Source organism: Populus alba, chromosome 10, assembly GCF_005239225.2.
Source record: "Populus alba chromosome 10, ASM523922v2, whole genome shotgun sequence".
NCBI classification, from domain to species: Eukaryota; Viridiplantae; Streptophyta; class Magnoliopsida; order Malpighiales; family Salicaceae; genus Populus; species Populus alba.
The window spans coordinates 9,196,739-9,214,649 of NC_133293.1; the positions used below are offsets into that span (position 1 = coordinate 9,196,739).

The 17,911-nt window shown below is 32.5% G+C and overlaps 4 protein-coding genes across 4 annotated transcripts; 1 reads left to right on the forward strand and 3 right to left on the reverse strand.

The window, feature by feature from the left end:
* Positions 1 to 1,144: 1,144 nt before the first annotated feature.
* Positions 1,145 to 3,176, reverse strand: LOC140956043 (1-aminocyclopropane-1-carboxylate oxidase homolog 1-like). The gene is made up of 3 exons (XM_073412004.1): positions 2,652 to 3,176; positions 2,146 to 2,467; positions 1,145 to 1,580 (listed from the first exon to the last, which is right to left on the reverse strand). Exons 1-3 carry the CDS (start codon positions 3,170 to 3,172, stop codon positions 1,329 to 1,331), a joined length of 1,095 nt encoding a protein of 364 aa, XP_073268105.1. The 5' UTR covers positions 3,173 to 3,176; the 3' UTR covers positions 1,145 to 1,328.
* A 20-nt stretch (positions 3,177 to 3,196) lies between these two features.
* On the reverse strand, positions 3,197 to 6,135 carry LOC118061615 (1-aminocyclopropane-1-carboxylate oxidase homolog 1-like). The gene is made up of 3 exons (XM_035075114.2): positions 5,473 to 6,135; positions 4,968 to 5,289; positions 3,197 to 4,574 (listed from the first exon to the last, which is right to left on the reverse strand). The coding sequence occupies exons 1-3, from the start codon at positions 6,015 to 6,017 to the stop codon at positions 4,323 to 4,325; spliced, it is 1,119 nt and encodes a 372-aa protein (XP_034931005.1). The 5' UTR covers positions 6,018 to 6,135; the 3' UTR covers positions 3,197 to 4,322.
* Positions 6,136 to 7,059: 924 nt separating this feature from the next.
* On the reverse strand, positions 7,060 to 9,074 carry LOC118061624 (uncharacterized). Its single transcript, XM_035075124.2, has 5 exons — positions 8,910 to 9,074; positions 7,895 to 8,009; positions 7,717 to 7,806; positions 7,533 to 7,631; positions 7,060 to 7,369 (listed from the first exon to the last, which is right to left on the reverse strand). The coding sequence occupies exons 1-5, from the start codon at positions 8,975 to 8,977 to the stop codon at positions 7,268 to 7,270; spliced, it is 474 nt and encodes a 157-aa protein (XP_034931015.1). The 5' UTR covers positions 8,978 to 9,074; the 3' UTR covers positions 7,060 to 7,267.
* Positions 9,075 to 14,250: 5,176 nt separating this feature from the next.
* LOC118061626 (uncharacterized) lies at positions 14,251 to 16,215 on the forward strand. Its single transcript, XM_035075126.2, has 5 exons — positions 14,251 to 14,469; positions 15,245 to 15,359; positions 15,470 to 15,559; positions 15,705 to 15,803; positions 15,918 to 16,215. Exons 1-5 carry the CDS (start codon positions 14,402 to 14,404, stop codon positions 16,017 to 16,019), a joined length of 474 nt encoding a protein of 157 aa, XP_034931017.1. The 5' UTR covers positions 14,251 to 14,401; the 3' UTR covers positions 16,020 to 16,215.
* The last annotated feature ends 1,696 nt before the right edge of the window (positions 16,216 to 17,911 follow it).

Here is a 17,911-nt window from a genome sequence, read left to right on the forward strand (position 1 = left end):
GAGTTTTGAAATTTAACCCTTAACAAGATAAGAGGATATAGACCTAGACCAACTCTACCAAAAACCTGTAATTATTACCCAAGACCAAGTTTTCCTGACATATGATATAAAGATAGGAACCAAATGGAACAAATGAACATGTTTGGGAGTGTGGTTGTTTTTTAAAATGTTTTTTACTCGGAAATGCATCAAAATAAGATTTTTTTTTTATTTTTTAAAAATTATTTTTTACATCAACACATTAAAATAATTTGAAAATACTAAGAAAATATTAATTTAAAATAAAAAAATAAAAAAATAAATTTTTTCAAAAATATTTTTAGAATATGAGAATAGCAGCACCAACCTATAAGATTGGAGGTAAAAGTGATCATCAAATAATTAAAAAGATGGTGGAATAATTATTTAAATGACAATTATAAACATATAAGAAGAATAGTAAAACTAGAAAATGATCAACAAATAACAATATTAGAAGAAGATGCAGTATCAGCCTTAATTTTTGTCATAACCAAACATTTTATAAGAGAACCTAGGAGATGTTGTTTAGGCCAACAACAAACGATAGGCATGCATGTTTCCTTGAAAATCATGGATACAAAACATCTACCTGACTTCCACTAGTCTTTGACACCACCATTTTCTCGATCTTAAGAAAATCTTTCCGAAACAATTCGTGTGAAAAAACCTGCTTCAACGCTTGTTATCAGAGAGGAAGAGATAGAAGGATATATCAGAGATACTGACGTTGTAAAAAACTATATCTTTAATCTATAGCTAACATGCATGTAAACCTTATAGGAACCTCCGATCATTATTTTTTTTCCCTTGTTGGATACTGAGATTTCATGGAGGGAAAATATTTGGCCGGAAAATTAATTTCCGGCGAGAGATCGAATGTTTATCCGGTAACGTGACTGAATAACACTGAATCATCCACGAATTCAAAAATTATATATTTGATTTCTATATTTTAAACCTTTTTATAATTTAGTTCATTCATCAATTTGTCATTGTTTCCAATTTATTTAGTTTATTCTTTTTAACAAAGTTTTCTTGTTTTCTACGGTATCTTGGGGGACATTCTCTAAATACCGCACTGTTGGGCTTTTTTTTTTCGAGAGGTGCATGGGATCTTAAGATATACAATGGGTAACCTTTCCTTTTTCATCACAAAACAATTGAGAAAAGTAGATACGCTGAGAGTTTAATCTGTTTTACTTATTTAAGTCACTAAATACACAACCAAAGCCAAGCAATATAAGTTATTCCATAGAAATACATGTCCGTATACAGATCCTTTTTTAGGCTTATCACATTTCTTAATTTCACAGCTTGAAATGCAGCAGAGCAGAAGTCCCGTCAAGGCCTTTGTGGATGAAGAAGGCAACATAATCTCTTACTGTGGTTTCCCTGTACTTTGGAGGACTCTCTTCTGATAACAACTCCTTGATAGGTCCATAGGGTCTTGAGTTTGGATTGAGATTTGTGCTGAAAAAGCTCGCTACAGATACTCTTGGTCCTGTACGGTTTGCCAGCACCCTATGCTCAACGCTTATGAACTTGTCATTTGATATAAGCTGAAAAATCAGTATCAAATATAAGGTTAGACAAGGAAATCTGGAAAACATGAGTGAGGTTTGAATTCTGTTCTTTATTATGTCTAAAAAGAAACATGAGCATACAATACTTCTTTTTTTTTGTTACAGCAAGCATTCTATTTAAGGTACTGGAAGACACATATATACAAATTATAGGCTAACAGCTAGTAACTAAATCTATCACAAGCATTGTGAGGATTCTGTCTTATTACTCCAATAGCTTTGAGCAATCTTATCTCTCCATGAACTCTCACAATGCTTGTGGTAGATTTAGTTATGCTACTGCTATTGTTAGACTGTGTTTTGCTAACAGTTAGCTAGCCATAAAATAACAGAAACTGACGAAGAACATAGTTTTACTAGAATAACATCTAAGCATGCACGGAAGTAGACGAATATAAGTTGTAGCCATGGCCGGGTGACCTAGCAAGGACCCAAAAGTTTGAATTTTTTTCACGACCATCACCCTTGAAGTTAGAAATTTCTGAGAGTATTTGTATGAAATGGCCCCCCAAAACAAAAACTATAGAGTTTTATGACTTGCCTGTAGAAGATCTCCAATGTTAATCAGCAGAGCCCCAGGCGTAGGAGGTACATCAACCCAATGATTCTGATGCATAACCTGGAGGCCGCCAATATGATCTTGTAGAAGCACTGTGAGGAAGTCATTATCAGAGTGCTTAGTTGTACCCAACGTCAATTCTGGCTGGGGACACGCCGGATAATAATGGCCCAGAATTGTAAGCCCCTTGCTGCAATCAATGTCTTTCAAGTGGTTGGGGTTCAAACCAAGAGCCTCTGATAGTAACTCGAACAATAAATTTCCCAATTTCATTACTTCCTTGGTGTATTCTATGAGTATATCTCTACAAAATATTCACTGTTAAAATTGTGCTAAAAAAATTGAGTATGGAATTACGAAGATAAGTTTACAATTGACATCACATCCGAGCTGAAAAAGTTAATAAAACCTGAAAAAAATTATTATAGAATTTAGCAGGCAACAGACGCATAGCTGTGCTATCGATCGAGTGGTAAGATGCTGCTCACCTGAATGCGGCTGGCAACTCTTCTGGTCTGGGAGAAATGGGAGCCATGACACAGGAAAAGGTGTCTCTCCAATTAGCTGATGGTGAACTAAACAAATCAAAGTTGCTATTATACCCAACCTTCCTCGTATAGTCTCGAGAGAAGTATTCTTTTTTCAGCTCAACATCTTGTTCATGAAACCTACGTACCCCATCCTTCATCTCCTCCAGAACATCTACAGGAATCCCATGATTGACCACTTCAAAAAAGCCCCAAGTCTCTGATGCATTTCGGACTCTGTCAACAATCTCCTTGCGTTGAGGGGGACCTTTATGGACATCTTCCAGGTCTATCATCGGAATTCTGAACTTTCCTTCAGCAGCGACAAGCGAAGTATTGTCTCTATCATCACGAAGGTGATGGAAAATTCGCGGTACCTTGGTGATTCCAGCATCAACAAGTCCTTTGACACCGGCCTTTGTGTCGTCGAAAGCTTTTAATTCACTTATTCGATCATAACTGGAATCGCATGTCGTCGCCATTTTGCTTCTTTTTTAAAAAAAAAATTTTACTTTTTTTTTAATCAGAGAGATAACCTTGAGATGCTCGATTCAAATGAGAAAAAAAATAAACCCTATCAATCATTCAATCTATCTATACTAATGGATAGAAGTGGGAGCAATTTAATAGCCAGCATATGGCAACTGGTCCGTATTTGGTCATCCATCACTGTCTGCTCGCCCTAAAAATCTACTTCTCTATCCAAAACTTCTTGCGCCTATCTAGCGCAGTTATGAAACCTGACACGGGACTGTGTAAATTGGTATGGTTAAATTTGGGTAATTTGCTGGATTAATCTAAAACCTGAGTGACTGTGTAAATTGGATGAAAAAATTTTATTTTTTAAAACATGTTATTTTTTTAATAAGTGAACATAAATCGGTAACTTCTGAAAAGGAAAAGAAGGTGGGCTTGGCAATAATCACAACAGGAGATTAATCTGATTGCCATGGCAAAGACTTTCATATATTTCTATGTAAATATGTTTGGGTTTTATTTAAAAAAACACAGAGTATTATCTGATTAATTATTAGCATGCATATGATTAATTAATTTAAATTTGTATTTTGAAAAATCAACAAAATAAAACGATCAACAAATATAGAGAAGGGTAAGGAGAGGGAAGATTTTAATTTTGACTTTGACCATTGAATTTTAATAGCTCTGTGGCCACCTGCCCTCCGGCTGCTCCCTGGACTTCCCCTTTTGAGCTGAGAGCTAAGTCGCGCACGGCGAAGCCAACGAAAAATAATCGTTGCATTGCAAAAGAAGCATTTTGATATCCGCCAGACAAAAAAATACAAGCAACTCTTGACCATATTTCGAGTAGAAATTTTCATTATATTATCCTACTAGTAAAACAAGTGAAAGGAGAGGTGTTCCATTGAATCCACCGTTATTGGAAGCCGTTTCACAAGATTGGCAAGTTTTTCACCGTGTATACATCTGGATTAATCTTTAATCCCAAACTAGGGATTACGTGTGTACCAAGATATTATATATTGTCATCGCTCAATAAAACTGGCAATCAAGATCCAAGAACCATTCTTCGATTATTTTAACTCTGAACATCAGGCAACTCATGTAGCGCCTTCATCTACATCGAAACATAGCCGAATTCAAGGATTATCTTTACAGCTTGAAGTGTATCAATGGAGATGTTCCGTCAAGGCCATGATCATAGAAGTAGGAAAGATACTCGTTCACTGTGGTTTCTCTATAGATTGGAGGGTTATCTTCTGATAACAGCTCCTTGATCGGTCCATATAGCTTTGAGGATGGCTGAAAACTTGTGCTGAAAAAACAAGCAACTGATATTCTTGGACCTACACGGTTTGCCAGTACTCTGTGTTCCACACTTTTAAATTTGTCGTTCGATATCAGCTGAAAATTCAAGAAGAATGAAAAAATAAATCAAAATCATTTCTATTTACAAGCTCGCGAGACTTGAGTTTTCATGCTTTTTATACTGTCGAGAAGCAGAATCAGTAAAAAGTGATATCACTATTCTCTAATCACATACCAATTGATGGACTGAACAAACACAAAGTTTAGCAATCCTATAAAATGGAAACTAAGCTCCCCCTGTTTTTGCAAAAAAATTCTCAAGTTTGTAGCATTACAATTATATTGTAAGGAAAGAAGACTTACTTGCTGGCATGTAGCCAATTATCAGTATTGGATTACTAATAAAGTGAGGTCTATATCATAGTTTTGTTATGGATTATACGAAACTGATTATTCTGCCATAAGTACACTAATAAAGGAGAAACTTGCCTGCATAAGATCTCCAATATTGATCACTAGGGCTCCTGGAACAGGAGGAATATCAACCCAACGATCCTGATGAAGCATTTGGAGGCCTCCAATCTGATCTTGCAGAAGTACCGTGAGGAAGTCATTATCCGAATGCTTGCTTGTACCTAGGGTTAATTCTGGCTCGGGACATGCTGGATAGTAATGACTTATAAGAGCAAGCCCCTCAGCACAGTCCATCTTTTCCAGGTGATCTGTTCTTAGCCCAAGAGCCTCTGATAACAGCCCCAACAAAGAAATTCCTAGACTTGTAACTTGCTTCGAGAATTCCATCATTATATCTCTGAAATTTATAAGATACATTACAAAGATGTTACGACCAAAATAAACTCTAGACGCAGCATTTCTATTTTGTTTTTTGTTTTTTATTTTTTGTTTTTTTGTTTCCCTAGTTAGACTTGGTAACTGTCCTATGATTATTAATCGAGTCTATCAAAGTATGATTCTGGTTCTATTAGCTACATACCTGCAAGCTCCAGGCAATTCTTCAGGCTTGGGAGGATAAGGGGCCATGTAGGAGAAAAACGTATCCCTCCAATTAGCCACTGGTGCTGTGTGCAAATCGAAGTTGCTGTTATACACAAACCTTTTTGTGACATCTCGCGTGTAAAACGTTTTCTTCACTTCAATATCTTGGTCAAAAAATCTGCGTGCACCGGCATCCATCTCCTCCAGAACACCGACAGGGATTCCATGATTGACCACCTGAAAGAAACCCCATGTCTCCGACGCATCACGAACTTTGTCAACAATCCCCTTACGCTTGATTGGATCTTTATCGATAGCTTCAAGGTCTATGAAAGGGACATTAACTGGGTTCTTGCTGGTGCTTGGAGTCCTGTGCTCCAACCTTTCAGATGGATGGATGAAGATTTGAGGGACTTTTGAAACCCCAGAATCAACAAGTCCTTTAACACCAGCTTTTGTCTCGTCGAAAGCTTTTAATTCACTCCCTCTGTCATAGCTAGTTTCTTGAACAGAAATTTCAGCAGCCCTGCCACTGCCCACCATTTCTTAATTTGAGCACTGGATCTCTTATGGATTTTTAAATTATATGCTGAGATTTTACAAATTATAGTAGATAAAGGACATGCTTGCCTGCTCTGCCAGTGGCTTATCTTTTAAAATTTTAAGACAGCCAACATGCTTGAACTAGAATTATTACAAGATGGGAGGCGCTGGGCCCACCACACCAGCGTTGAATATCTTGGCCAACCTCCAATGAAAATTTAATTCGGACAAAGCTCCGGTAGCTGCTTCTTTTTTTTTTAACATCAACCATGATAACTCATAAATCACGGTAATTATTGGACAATTATTTTTAATAAAACCAAATTGTTTTTTATTTAAAAAAAAAATCGTAGGAATAACCATATTAATTTTAAACTGGATTTGACTAAATTAATATGATATCAATAAAATCGGGTCAACTGACTTTTAAGTTCCTAGTCACCGATTTTTTAAACTGGATTTAACAAGTCAATGCCAATTCAGGACATTATAGAATTGTTTGAAAATATTATAAAGTTCATTTTTTAAAATATTTTATTTTAAAATAATATTTTTTTATTTTTTATATGAACATATCAAAACAATTATTTAAAAAAAAAATTAAAATAATATTTTTTTTATTATTTTTTATATATTACCATGTCAAAAATATCTAAAAATAATTTAAAACTAAACGATAAAAAATTTTAAAAGGACAGTTATGTGACAATAACAATCAGATTTTAAAATAAAAGAATTTTTTATTAAATCACAATAATAAAATATTTTAGCTTACTAAAACTGGCCTCAGCGGCAAAAATGACATAATGATCTGCAAGTTTCATTTTAAATGAAAACATTGAACAAAAACATTTTAGCTGCCATCACAAATGTCCTGGTCATTTACAAAACAACATGAATGGTTAGTTGGCTGAGGCCAGATTTTACCCTAGCTTTTGCTTACCATTCAAGCTTAAGTGGATGCGCAAAAAAAAATACCAAGTGAAACCAGCTTCACCTTCAAAGTGGTTAACATCATCAACCACGAAGGAAAAGAGCAATGTATCAAAAATAAATTTAAATTTTGACCATTAATGACATAGCGGGTCACGTAATCACAACTGAAAAATGTTTTCCTTTTCTTCTTCTTTCAAGTCCCTGGTCTCTAAGTGAGGAAAGCTTCATACAAGCATACAAAACTAGATCTTCGACAAAAACAGAAATCAAGCCACCGAGAAAAAAGAAACCTTCAGATCATCAAAAGGTTAGTTTTATGTTGTTTTTGATTTGGGAGACTTTTTCTTCAGTTGCCTCCTTGGGATTGAGTTCTTCATGCCAATAAAAAAGAGCAATGCCCCAAAGAGTGCCAAGTTCTGAAAAAGTAACAGAGCATAGAATCGCATTAATGGCTTATCGGAGACATGGAGCAAAGGTTAAATAGAACACCAGAAAACAGAAGAGGAGAAGGAAAATTCTAGTAAGTAAAGAAAAGAAAGAGAGAACTCCAAAGTCATGATATAATTCAGAACTGCTAACCTGTGCGAACTTCGCAAAGAGCAGATTAAATTCCTTAGTGTCAGCATCGTAGTTGTAAAAATCATACAATATTGGGGTAATGATGATCTGGTGCAAAAGCTGCGCAAGAAAAACATAACATTTTATGTAATTCTTTGGTCAAATCGCCAGTTTAATGCAAGATGAAATAGACCAGATGACGAACCAGAAGATAAGCTCCAACAGAACTGCCAAAGATGAAAAGAAGGCTTCCGAAAGCTTTCACAGATATAGCTGCAGCAACTGCATGCTTCATCTGTAGAAAACAACTCCAAGAGTTATGGCATTGAAGCAAACCTACTAAGGAAACAAAACAAGCAGAATCAATGTAAAGTAATACACACTTCAAAATGCGGCACTTGAAACCCAGTTTGAGATGACACATGTTTTGAGAAAACATGGAATTTAGGCTCCAAAAGATGAGCTGCCGGCCCACCATTGGTACCAAATTCATTGAACCTACAATCATGAATAAGAGATAACGATTCCTTATGAAGAACTTACAGTTTAGTTGATAAAAAATCATTTAAGCAGTGGCGAAAATTATGAAAGGAATCACAAACAGCAGAACAACCAAAAAAATTCATTGAAATAATCAAAAACCATGTTGTCGGAAATTCAAACAACACAAAACCAGCACAATTGATACATGACGTCAACATAATCACAAAGTTATTGCAGGATTGGAATAGATATCCATCTCAGTAGAAGTACATCAGCAAAATGCAAAGTAGACGAATGTGCAAAACAAGTCACCATGGAACAAACATGTAGCCCAGCACCGATACTCCCAAAAGAGAACATTAAACTTTAATGTTGGCAATATGGTCAGAAAATCTCATTTTAACGCAGTTAAAAATGGGTGTTGCATGGAGACACTTGACTTTACTGTAGTGGCGTGGCCACATCTAGAACGCATCAAAATCAACAGAATTCCATAATATTTATAACACACCACTAATCAACAATTAACAAAATCATGACAATCACAACATACTCTAAAGATGCACAAAGTATTCATTAAATACAACAAATTAAACAATCTAACCAAGATCTACTTTTATTAATTAATTGTCATGCCAAATAAAACAAAACAGTTAATAGTAAAAGAATAAACTAATTAATTCAGGTTCAACCTCAACATTTATAAACCGAAATTCAAAACTGATGATAAAAAATAAAGAGAAATAAAATATACTATCAGATCTATCTAAGGCTTTGCTTTAAAAACAGAGCATCAGAACCTACAGTAAGGTATGTGGATAAGAAAAACCCTAACTTTAACATCACTACACAAGGCAGTACTTTTAAGGAGAAAAGGAAGAGCGGATCTGGTGGAGGGGAGAGGAAGAAGCTTACTCTTGCCAAGCAGAGAGAATGAAAACAGAGGCAAAGAGAACTCTCCCGACGAAAGAAACGAAAGCCATTACTGTACGGACGGAGACAGGCTGCTTCTCAACTGATGTCCTAAACCAAAACTAATCTTTAAGGGGGGGTGTGGGGTTTGTGGGGGTCGACAAAGAGAGGGAGGGGGGAGATTTAAAAGGAGCGAAACAAGGGACGGCACTTTAAACAGAGACAGCCTTTGTTAAAGGACTGAGATTTTTTAACTTCGGCGCCTAAAAGCTATGCTACTTGTATGCTCACTTGTGAGAGTATGGAAAGGTAGACTACTCGCTATATTTGCTGTGCTGGCTTTTTATTTCAAACTTTACACGTATAGTGACCAATCAGGTTTGTTTAAGAAACGACGTGTTTCTTCATGATCGCGAGTTTATAATTAATGCCTGCTTGGCATTAATGCTGATTTTCATCAAAATTTAAATAATTGTTTTTGTAAATTTATTTTTTTATTTTTTAATAATTAGATATACTAATATTTAAAATAAATTTTAAACATAAAAAATAATATTTTAATATATTCTTAAATAAAAAATACACTTTAAAATAAATTTTATACCACATTTTCTCTTGTTTTTGCAGAATATTAGCCTAGTATTGAGAAATGAATTTATATATTATTATTTATCTATCTCTCTTTTTTTTTTTAAGAGACGTTGAATAATTTGACAATTCCATTAAAACATTATATGATTTTTCTATGATGCTTCTATTTTATCAAATCTCTTAGAAGGTGTATAAAAACTGGGATTTCTCTTCTTTTAGGTCAAAATTCAAATGATTTTTTCGTATAGATTTTATTGTGCATTCATATTGCTGATTAACTGATGTCAATTTCTAATAACCAGCTCTGAATTCAATCCAACCGTTAAAATCATTGTCAATTTCTAATCTCGAATTAAGAAACTACGGTAATTTTATGGGAGAGAGAGAGAGACAATTTTCCCATCGAAGTGTTTGGTAGTGTTTGGGACTGTGTTTTGTAAAATTTTAAATTTTTATTTTTTTTGTTAAAATTGAGTGCAGTTTGTACTTTTTGGATCGTTTTGATGTGTTGATGTCAAAAATAATTTTTAAAAAATAAAAAAACATTATTGACATGTATTTTGACATAAAAGGCTATTTGAAAAGCAACCGTTACCACACTGTCAAATATGCTCTTTGTTTCCAGCTTTTTTTAATTATTTTTGTAATTAATATAAATGTCCCATCTGTTTATTTCATTTTAAAATTAATAATCGTATATATTTATTGTAAAATTTATAAAATTTAAATTGATAATTTTTTAATTAAGTTTTATTATAGCTAGTGTTTGTTATTTTTTATTATTATTATTATTATCATGATAAGCGGCAGAAAACTAGACTAGTGGTGTGCTAAATTACCATTGGCTTTTGGCATCGTGAACTTCAGAACCTGAGTTCACACCAGGAACGTGTCAGGAATTGTTGCCACGCCACGATCAATGAAAAAATAAAACACTGTTTACTCGAAAAAAATTATTAAAAAATATTTGGAAATGCAATTTCAATCGTCTAAAAAGCGTTTTTTAAAAATAATTTTTATTTTAAAAATTAATTAAAATAATTTAAAAAAAGCGTTTTTTTAAAATAATTTTTATTTAAAAATATATTAAAATAATATTTTTTTTATTTTTAAAAAATTATTTTTAATATTAATAAATCATCTAAAAATATTAAAAATATATTAAGTTAAAATTAAATATTTTAAAATATAAAAATAAACAGAGTTTAAATAGCACGAAAAAAAAAGACAATTCTAAATCAAAGCACTTGCAAAGAAAGTTTTATAGAATTCATAAAAGGGGAAAAAACATAAAGCTGTGAATGAGTCAGGCAGCCATTGCCATGTTCCCAATCCCATCGATCGGATCCCATTATTATTCAATTAAGGCTGCCTCGTCTACGAAGCTGAACTTCATTAAAAAAAATGAGGAAAATGGCAGGTAAGGTGCCAAACCTCTTAAAGAAAAGTAATGGCGCACATGGATATAACAACTCACCTGCATCTACATGACAGAAGATTAAAGAATTCCAAAATTATTTGATTTATCTAAAAATGATAATCGCACCATATTTAAAAAAAAAAATAGAGACATTTATATATATAATAGATCCGTGATTAGATTTTTGAATAAAAGTGATACCTAGAATTGCCTGCTCCTTGTGCATCAAATTCAATGCAGGCCTCCCAAACGAAAACAACAGCGCGGTTGCATTACAGAGCCGATGCAATTTTAAATGTCGTTTTACATGTAACAAAAATATATATATATCATCAAATTATATCAACAAATATGAACCGTTTATTGTAAAAGTTCAATGATGGGTAACATGTTCAGATTCTCAACACATAACAAAAACAATTGAAATGCAAATTCATTCTAGCCACGTTTATATTTTTTTATTTATCATTATAGTGTAATGAATTCTTTAGTTTTTCCTAAAAAAAATACTTATCTTTGAATTAGAGTTATTTTGTCTTTTTGCATGGTAAATTAGTACTATAATGCCCTCTAAACCAAAAAAAACTTACATTGTCGGGTAGGGGTGTTTTTGCCTTTTACTTTTTGTACAGTTGAATTATGCTTGTACCCGTGGGACAAAAAAAATATAACAAATGGAATCAAGGATAATAGGGTTTTTTTTTCCTTGGGTATTTTGTTGATTGTTAGTTTGATTAAGGTTAATATAATAATTCATCATTTAAATAATATATTTCTAAAAAAATATTGTTAGCACATGGGAGACATCACATATTATGAGCACGAGCGACATCCCCTAATGATTAAAAATGTGCTTTTGACATCTCATTTTATTCTTTGTCGTCTTCTTTTCCTTCCTGGATGATACCTATAGGCTTATAATCATTAGTTTATCGTTGGTTGATCTTTTTTTTTCTTCTTTTTCTCTTTTTTACCTTAAAAAATGAATTATGGTCCTTATTGTTACTGATCTTTCAAATTCAATTCTCTGGTTTTGATTTCTGATTCTTGTCCTTTTTTTTTGTTAAAATTTTATTTTATTTTAATTTAATCATTCAATCTTGATTTGTAATATATACTTTTACTGTTAAGAAACTTATAAAAAATCAATAAAACTTTTGGTCAATAATTATGAATTTAGTTGTTTTAGGGGTAAAAGAATATTTTTATTATATATAAAAAATAAAAAGATACATACACTCTAAAAAAAATTTTAATGACTAATGAATTAACGGAAAAGACTAATAAACCCTAGCTTCAAGGCTTAAGATTTTTCAACTTAATAACAATAAAATAATTTAATTTAGCTACCCACAATTAATTATACATACAGAAATAAAGTTAAACTCCCAAATCTTTTCGCTTTTCTTTTAATATTTAAAAGAGAGATCGGTATTGTAGAATTCGCTGATAATAAAAAAGGGAAAGATTCATCAAACAATCAAGCCTAAAATAAAGAAATAATTTTGATAGAATCAACACTCTTTGATATACGTAATAGAATCTGACTAGCTTGTAATTCTCCAATGATGTAAGCTTATTTATTTCAAACTTGGATTTTTCTGTATAAACATGTGCTAGCTCCTCTGATGTTGGCATATATCAACACTCTTGATATATGTAAAAGCGTTTGACTAGCTTGTAACTCTCCAATGGCGTTGGCTTCTTTACTTCAAACTTGGATTTTTCTGTATAAACTTATCTGAGCTTTGATTCTGAGAGCTAGTAGAGCTGCAAACCAGTGAAATTTTATTTCCGAGGGTTTATGTTTTCTCCACTATTAACACAAGGGGATATGTTTGAAGGCATTCGATTTATGCACACTACACCTCTTGCGCCATGGAGGATGAGGTAGTGATGCAGCCAAGCTCGAGATAGTAAGGAATTAATTTTAAGTAGTAAGGAATTAATTTGCTACAATTAGATAATGATTTGTTTCAAATAAATTATATGAATGACTTTATAAATGTATTTATAGATCAATAAGAGAAATTTAAATTTAGGAGAAGTTTTGATGGAGCTAAATCAAAATAATAATTTAAAAAAAAACATAATTTTTGATTTAATTATTGAATCGAGTTCGGATTTTTACAAAAGTTTTTGGAGAGATTTTCTCTACTATGACGCTTTGTAAACCATCAGATCTTGATATATCAAAATTCTTTCTCAAGGATCATGGCTTGAGTTTTGTTATTTTTCCTTGTTTAATTTGAAATTCCTGTTTTGTTTTGAATTTTATGGTTATTTCCTTGGCATTTCAGATTTTTATTTTGTTTTTTTAGTTTAGGTAGGTTTTCTAACCTATTTAAGGTTCTAAAACCTTATAGAAAAAAAAAAGATTTATTGATATTATTTTTAAAAAGAATAAAACTATAAATTTAGGTTCAAGACCCCTTACTCAACAAATATTTGTGTTTTGTTTTTACTGTTATCTTTCACTTTGTCTACATCACATAGCTTTCAATCATACAAGCTTTCTTTAGTAGATACACACACACATTAGCTATGGGGCCATAAGCAGCCGAGGCAAGATTTTGATTTCTACTAGACATGGGAATTCATATAAGAATACGAAATCATATTTTTATCACCTAAAACTTTTAACTTTTAAAGGTCTAACCTAATAGGTAAAAGAATATGTTTCCTACATTATCATCCATGATTTTAATACCAGGAAAAAACATAAAAAAATTATTTTTTTATGAATGTTGACAAGTTGTTTAATTTTTTTTTTATTAAAAAAGCATTTAATTTCAATATATGAAATTTTTATTTTATAATACCTTTTAAAAGAAAAAAGGGAAAGAGGGATGTGGTTTATAAAAAAAGTAATCCATTTTATTTATCTCCCAACTCAAACCATAACAAATCATGCCCAATGACACGACAGAAAATCACATACCTCTTTGGACCCGGCCTTTTTACCTTTTATTGCATGCAATTTGGCAATATATTTAAAGTGGATTTGTTTTCGTGGTGAAATTTTTTTATATATATATTTTAAAATTTTTTTTGATATGTTAGTATTAAAAATAAAATTTTAAAAATAAAAAATATTATTTTAATATATTAAAAAAAACCATTAACATACGATACCTTATCCATCACCGGAGATTAAGTTTTGTTTTCATTGGATGAGAAGAAATTATGGGGGTGAAAGAAAGATCAATCTCTAATTCTGTTGGAAATCCTGGTGGCATAGTTGGTAATTAACTGAAAGGTCAGAACCTAATTATTACACTTAGATAATAAAAGTAAAGGGCGTGCCCCTCTAATCTTTATGTGTGAGTGTGAATGTGAGTGTGTGTGTCTAATCTTTCTTGACCAACCCTGTCTTTGGCATATGCCACAGCTGAAAACTAATAGAAATTAATTTCAAAAACACACATACAGGGAGAGAGACCCACATAGATTCGAGAAGGAAAAAAACAACTGAGAGACAGGCATGGGGTTTTTCTCTTTTCTCGGCAGAGTTCTCTTCGCTTCCCTCTTCATCCTCTCAGCTTGGCAAATGTACACCATCACTTCCTTTCTCTCTTTTAGATCTCTTTAATTTTATCTATTTCTTCGTTTCATTGTCGCTTGTTAAGAAGGATTCATGTGCTTTTTATCTGGGCCCCTTTCTCCCAGATCCGATGCTAGTTTTTGATGTCTTTGTATTGCTGTTTTCGCTTATGATTTTTTGTTTTTGTTAGATGTTCAGCCCATTATGAAACTGGGTTCCAAACGTTTTAATTTTTTAATTTTATCGTCCCATTAGTAAAAAGAGAAAATGCCTAATGCCGTGAATCCCCTCGCTTCAGTGGAAAATTGCTTCTGCTGATGATTATTTGATCAATTATTTAGTCACATTTTTAGTATATTTATGGACAAATGCACAAAGAAGCCCTTGTGCATTCTTGAAGTCTGATTTTACTGCTGAAATTGATCTTAATGGTGTCTCCTAAAACGAGCAATGTGATGTGTAACAATGATTTATCTTGTAATACCGTGTTCTGATTTTTAATGTTTCAAAAAGCATGCCTAATGATTGGCAGCTTCTAAACTATCATTTTCTGTCGAGCTTCGTTATTTAGCTTGGGGGGTTTATGGTATTTTTTTGAACTAAAAAGCTAGGTGATACTAGCTTCTGTGAACTTTGATGTTCTCTATGCTATCGGTAAACTAGTGCTTGACTAAATCTATATAGTCATCAATTTGCAATGCTCTCGTACGGTTGACTGGGGTTGTTGATCCCTCCAGCAAAATGTTGCATGCTTCTGTATTGATGTTGTTTGTATATGCTTAGGTTCAACGAATTTGGCGAAGATGGTGGCCCTGCTGTGCCAGAATTGATTTCCAAGCTTGCTATTGTCAAGAAGCATATTTCCTCTCAATTGGGGGTAGCGGTCCCGGACATTGATGTAAGAATTTTTCCCCTTAACCTGTTGCTTCTGTAATTCTTGCATATTTTTTTTGGTGTCATTTCACTTTGTATGCTGCTCACTTTCTGATTCAGAGGTATTTTATGCAGCCTAGACATTTGGTAGCGGGTGTGATTGTTCTAAAGGGTCTTGGGGGCTTTTTATTTGTATTTGGCAGCCCTGTTGGTGCTTATCTCCTGGTTAGATTTTCCTTTCCTTTGGGTCTTTATTTGATTGATCGTCTTTAGAATGCGATGAATCATTACTTGGCTCTGCCCAGAAGCTGCTTCTGATTCATACAGTCATCATCAAAGTAAATATTTCAGTATTTCTATTTTGCTTCAGCTTACCTACTTGGCGCTTTCCTCCCCAATTCTGTACAACTTCTATGACTACGATCGGGATGAGTCCAAGTACTTCGTTCTCTTAAATGAATTTTTGCAGGTTTGTCTTAACATGACTTTTTGATGTTGTTTAGCTCCCCTTTTCTCTAGTTCTTCTATTTTGCATTTATGCTGGGAAACCACCTTTATATTTGGGTTTGTGATGTTTTTGCAGAGCGTTGCACTTTTCGGTGCATTGCTTTTCTTCATAGGGATGAAGAACTTGATTCCAAATAGACAGCTCAAGAAGAAGACTCCCAAGGCAAAAGTGGGCTAGGCATAACGAAGAAGCAAACTTTAAAGATTGGATTGTTGTTGGAGGTGCTGAAAATTTTCAGGGTGTCGAGTGGCTGCACATATCATATATTTATGGATGTTTCCGAAGCTATCTATATGATAACCAGATTTGTTAGTTCTTTTGTTGTTTGGCTCTATGTACTTTCCATTTTATCTAATGAAATTTATTTATCATCCGTTAAGCTAGAATATGGCTATGATTTTCGTGAATTTGTAAATGGTTGGTCGTGAATAGGCTCCGTTTGTTTGCAGGAAAGTGGTTTTCTTTTGGAAAGTGAATTTAGAGGAAAGTGAATTCCGGGAAAGTATTTTCTGATGTTTGATAGTGTTATGGAAAATGAACTGAAAAATACTTTCCAGTGTTTGGTTGTGTTATGGAAAATGAACTGGAAAATAATTTATTAATGAATTAATTTTTTTTTCAAATTTATCTAATATATATATAATATTTAATATAAAATATTTAATCACTTAAAAAAAAAAAATGAAATCTAAAAAGTATTTATAATGATGAATTTTTTATTATATCATATATTCATACATAGCTTATTAATAATGTGGAACAAATTTTAAAGTTGAATGAGAATGAAAAAAAAAAAATATAATTTCATAAATTATCTCAAATAAAATAAATAATAATCAAAAAATAAAGATCAAATCGGTTTTTTTTTAAAAAGCATTTCATAAATTATTTCAAATAAAATAAGTAACAATCAAAAGAATGAGGATCAAATTTGATAGATAAATTTTTTTAATAAAAATATGATAAGGAAAAAGCAAATAGCAATTATAAAAATAAGGACCAAAGTTAATATAAAAATAAAATTTTTTGAAAAATAAATATTCAAAACAAAATATATATACCAATCAAAAGTTTGAGGATTAAATTTAATATAATCAGCAAATAATGACATTTCTTTTTTTTCACAACTTCTAGAAAGTGTTTTCCTTCCCTTTTTTCAGGAAAACACTTTCCTGAAAACGAAGCCAAATTTTTCTTTTACTGGAAAGTGTTTTCCATTGACCAACTTTCCTACTGGCAAACAAACACAAGAAAGTTTGGAAAGTGATTTCCCGGAAACCACTTTTCGGAAAACAAACACAGTTAAAGGGAAAACACTTTCCTGAAAACCAAGTCAAATTTTTCTTTGACTGAAATTGACCGGAAAGTATTTTCCGTTGACCAACTTTCCTAATGACAAACAAACACAGGAAAGTTTGGAAAATGGTTTCCCGGAAACTACTTTCCGGGAAACAAACATGGTCCTAAATTTTTCACAACTTCCGGAAAGTGTTTTCCCCTCAAATTTTTCAGGAAAACGCTTTCCTGAAAATCAAGCCAATTTTTTTTACTTAATTAGTTTTGGCAAATGAAAGTTGGAAAGTGATTTCTCGGAAACCACTTTCCGGAAAACAAACACAGCTAAAGGGAAAACACTTTCCTAAAAACCAAGTCAAATTTTTCTTTGACTGAAATTGACTGGAAAGTGTTTTCCGTTGACCAACTTTTCTAATGACAAACAAACACATAAAAGTTTGGAAAATAGTTTTTCCAGAAACTACTTTTCGAGAAACAAACATGGCTTAAACCAGAAAAGCATTCTGTTTATTTAATATTTGGGGCCAGACGATTATCAATACGTTCACCTCCAAAAATTATCTCTTGGTTACTGACCCGGCACGTTCCATTGTGTTCTCACTCCTCTGTTCGTTCAAAACCATTTCAAGCAATGTCCCAAGTTAACAATTAATTAACTTCTAGTACTAAACATGGATTAAAATTTAGTTGGGGTTAAATTTAGAGTTTGTTTATTTTTGTATTTTAGAAATGTTTTTTTGAAAAAATATTTTTTTATTTTAAATTATTATTTT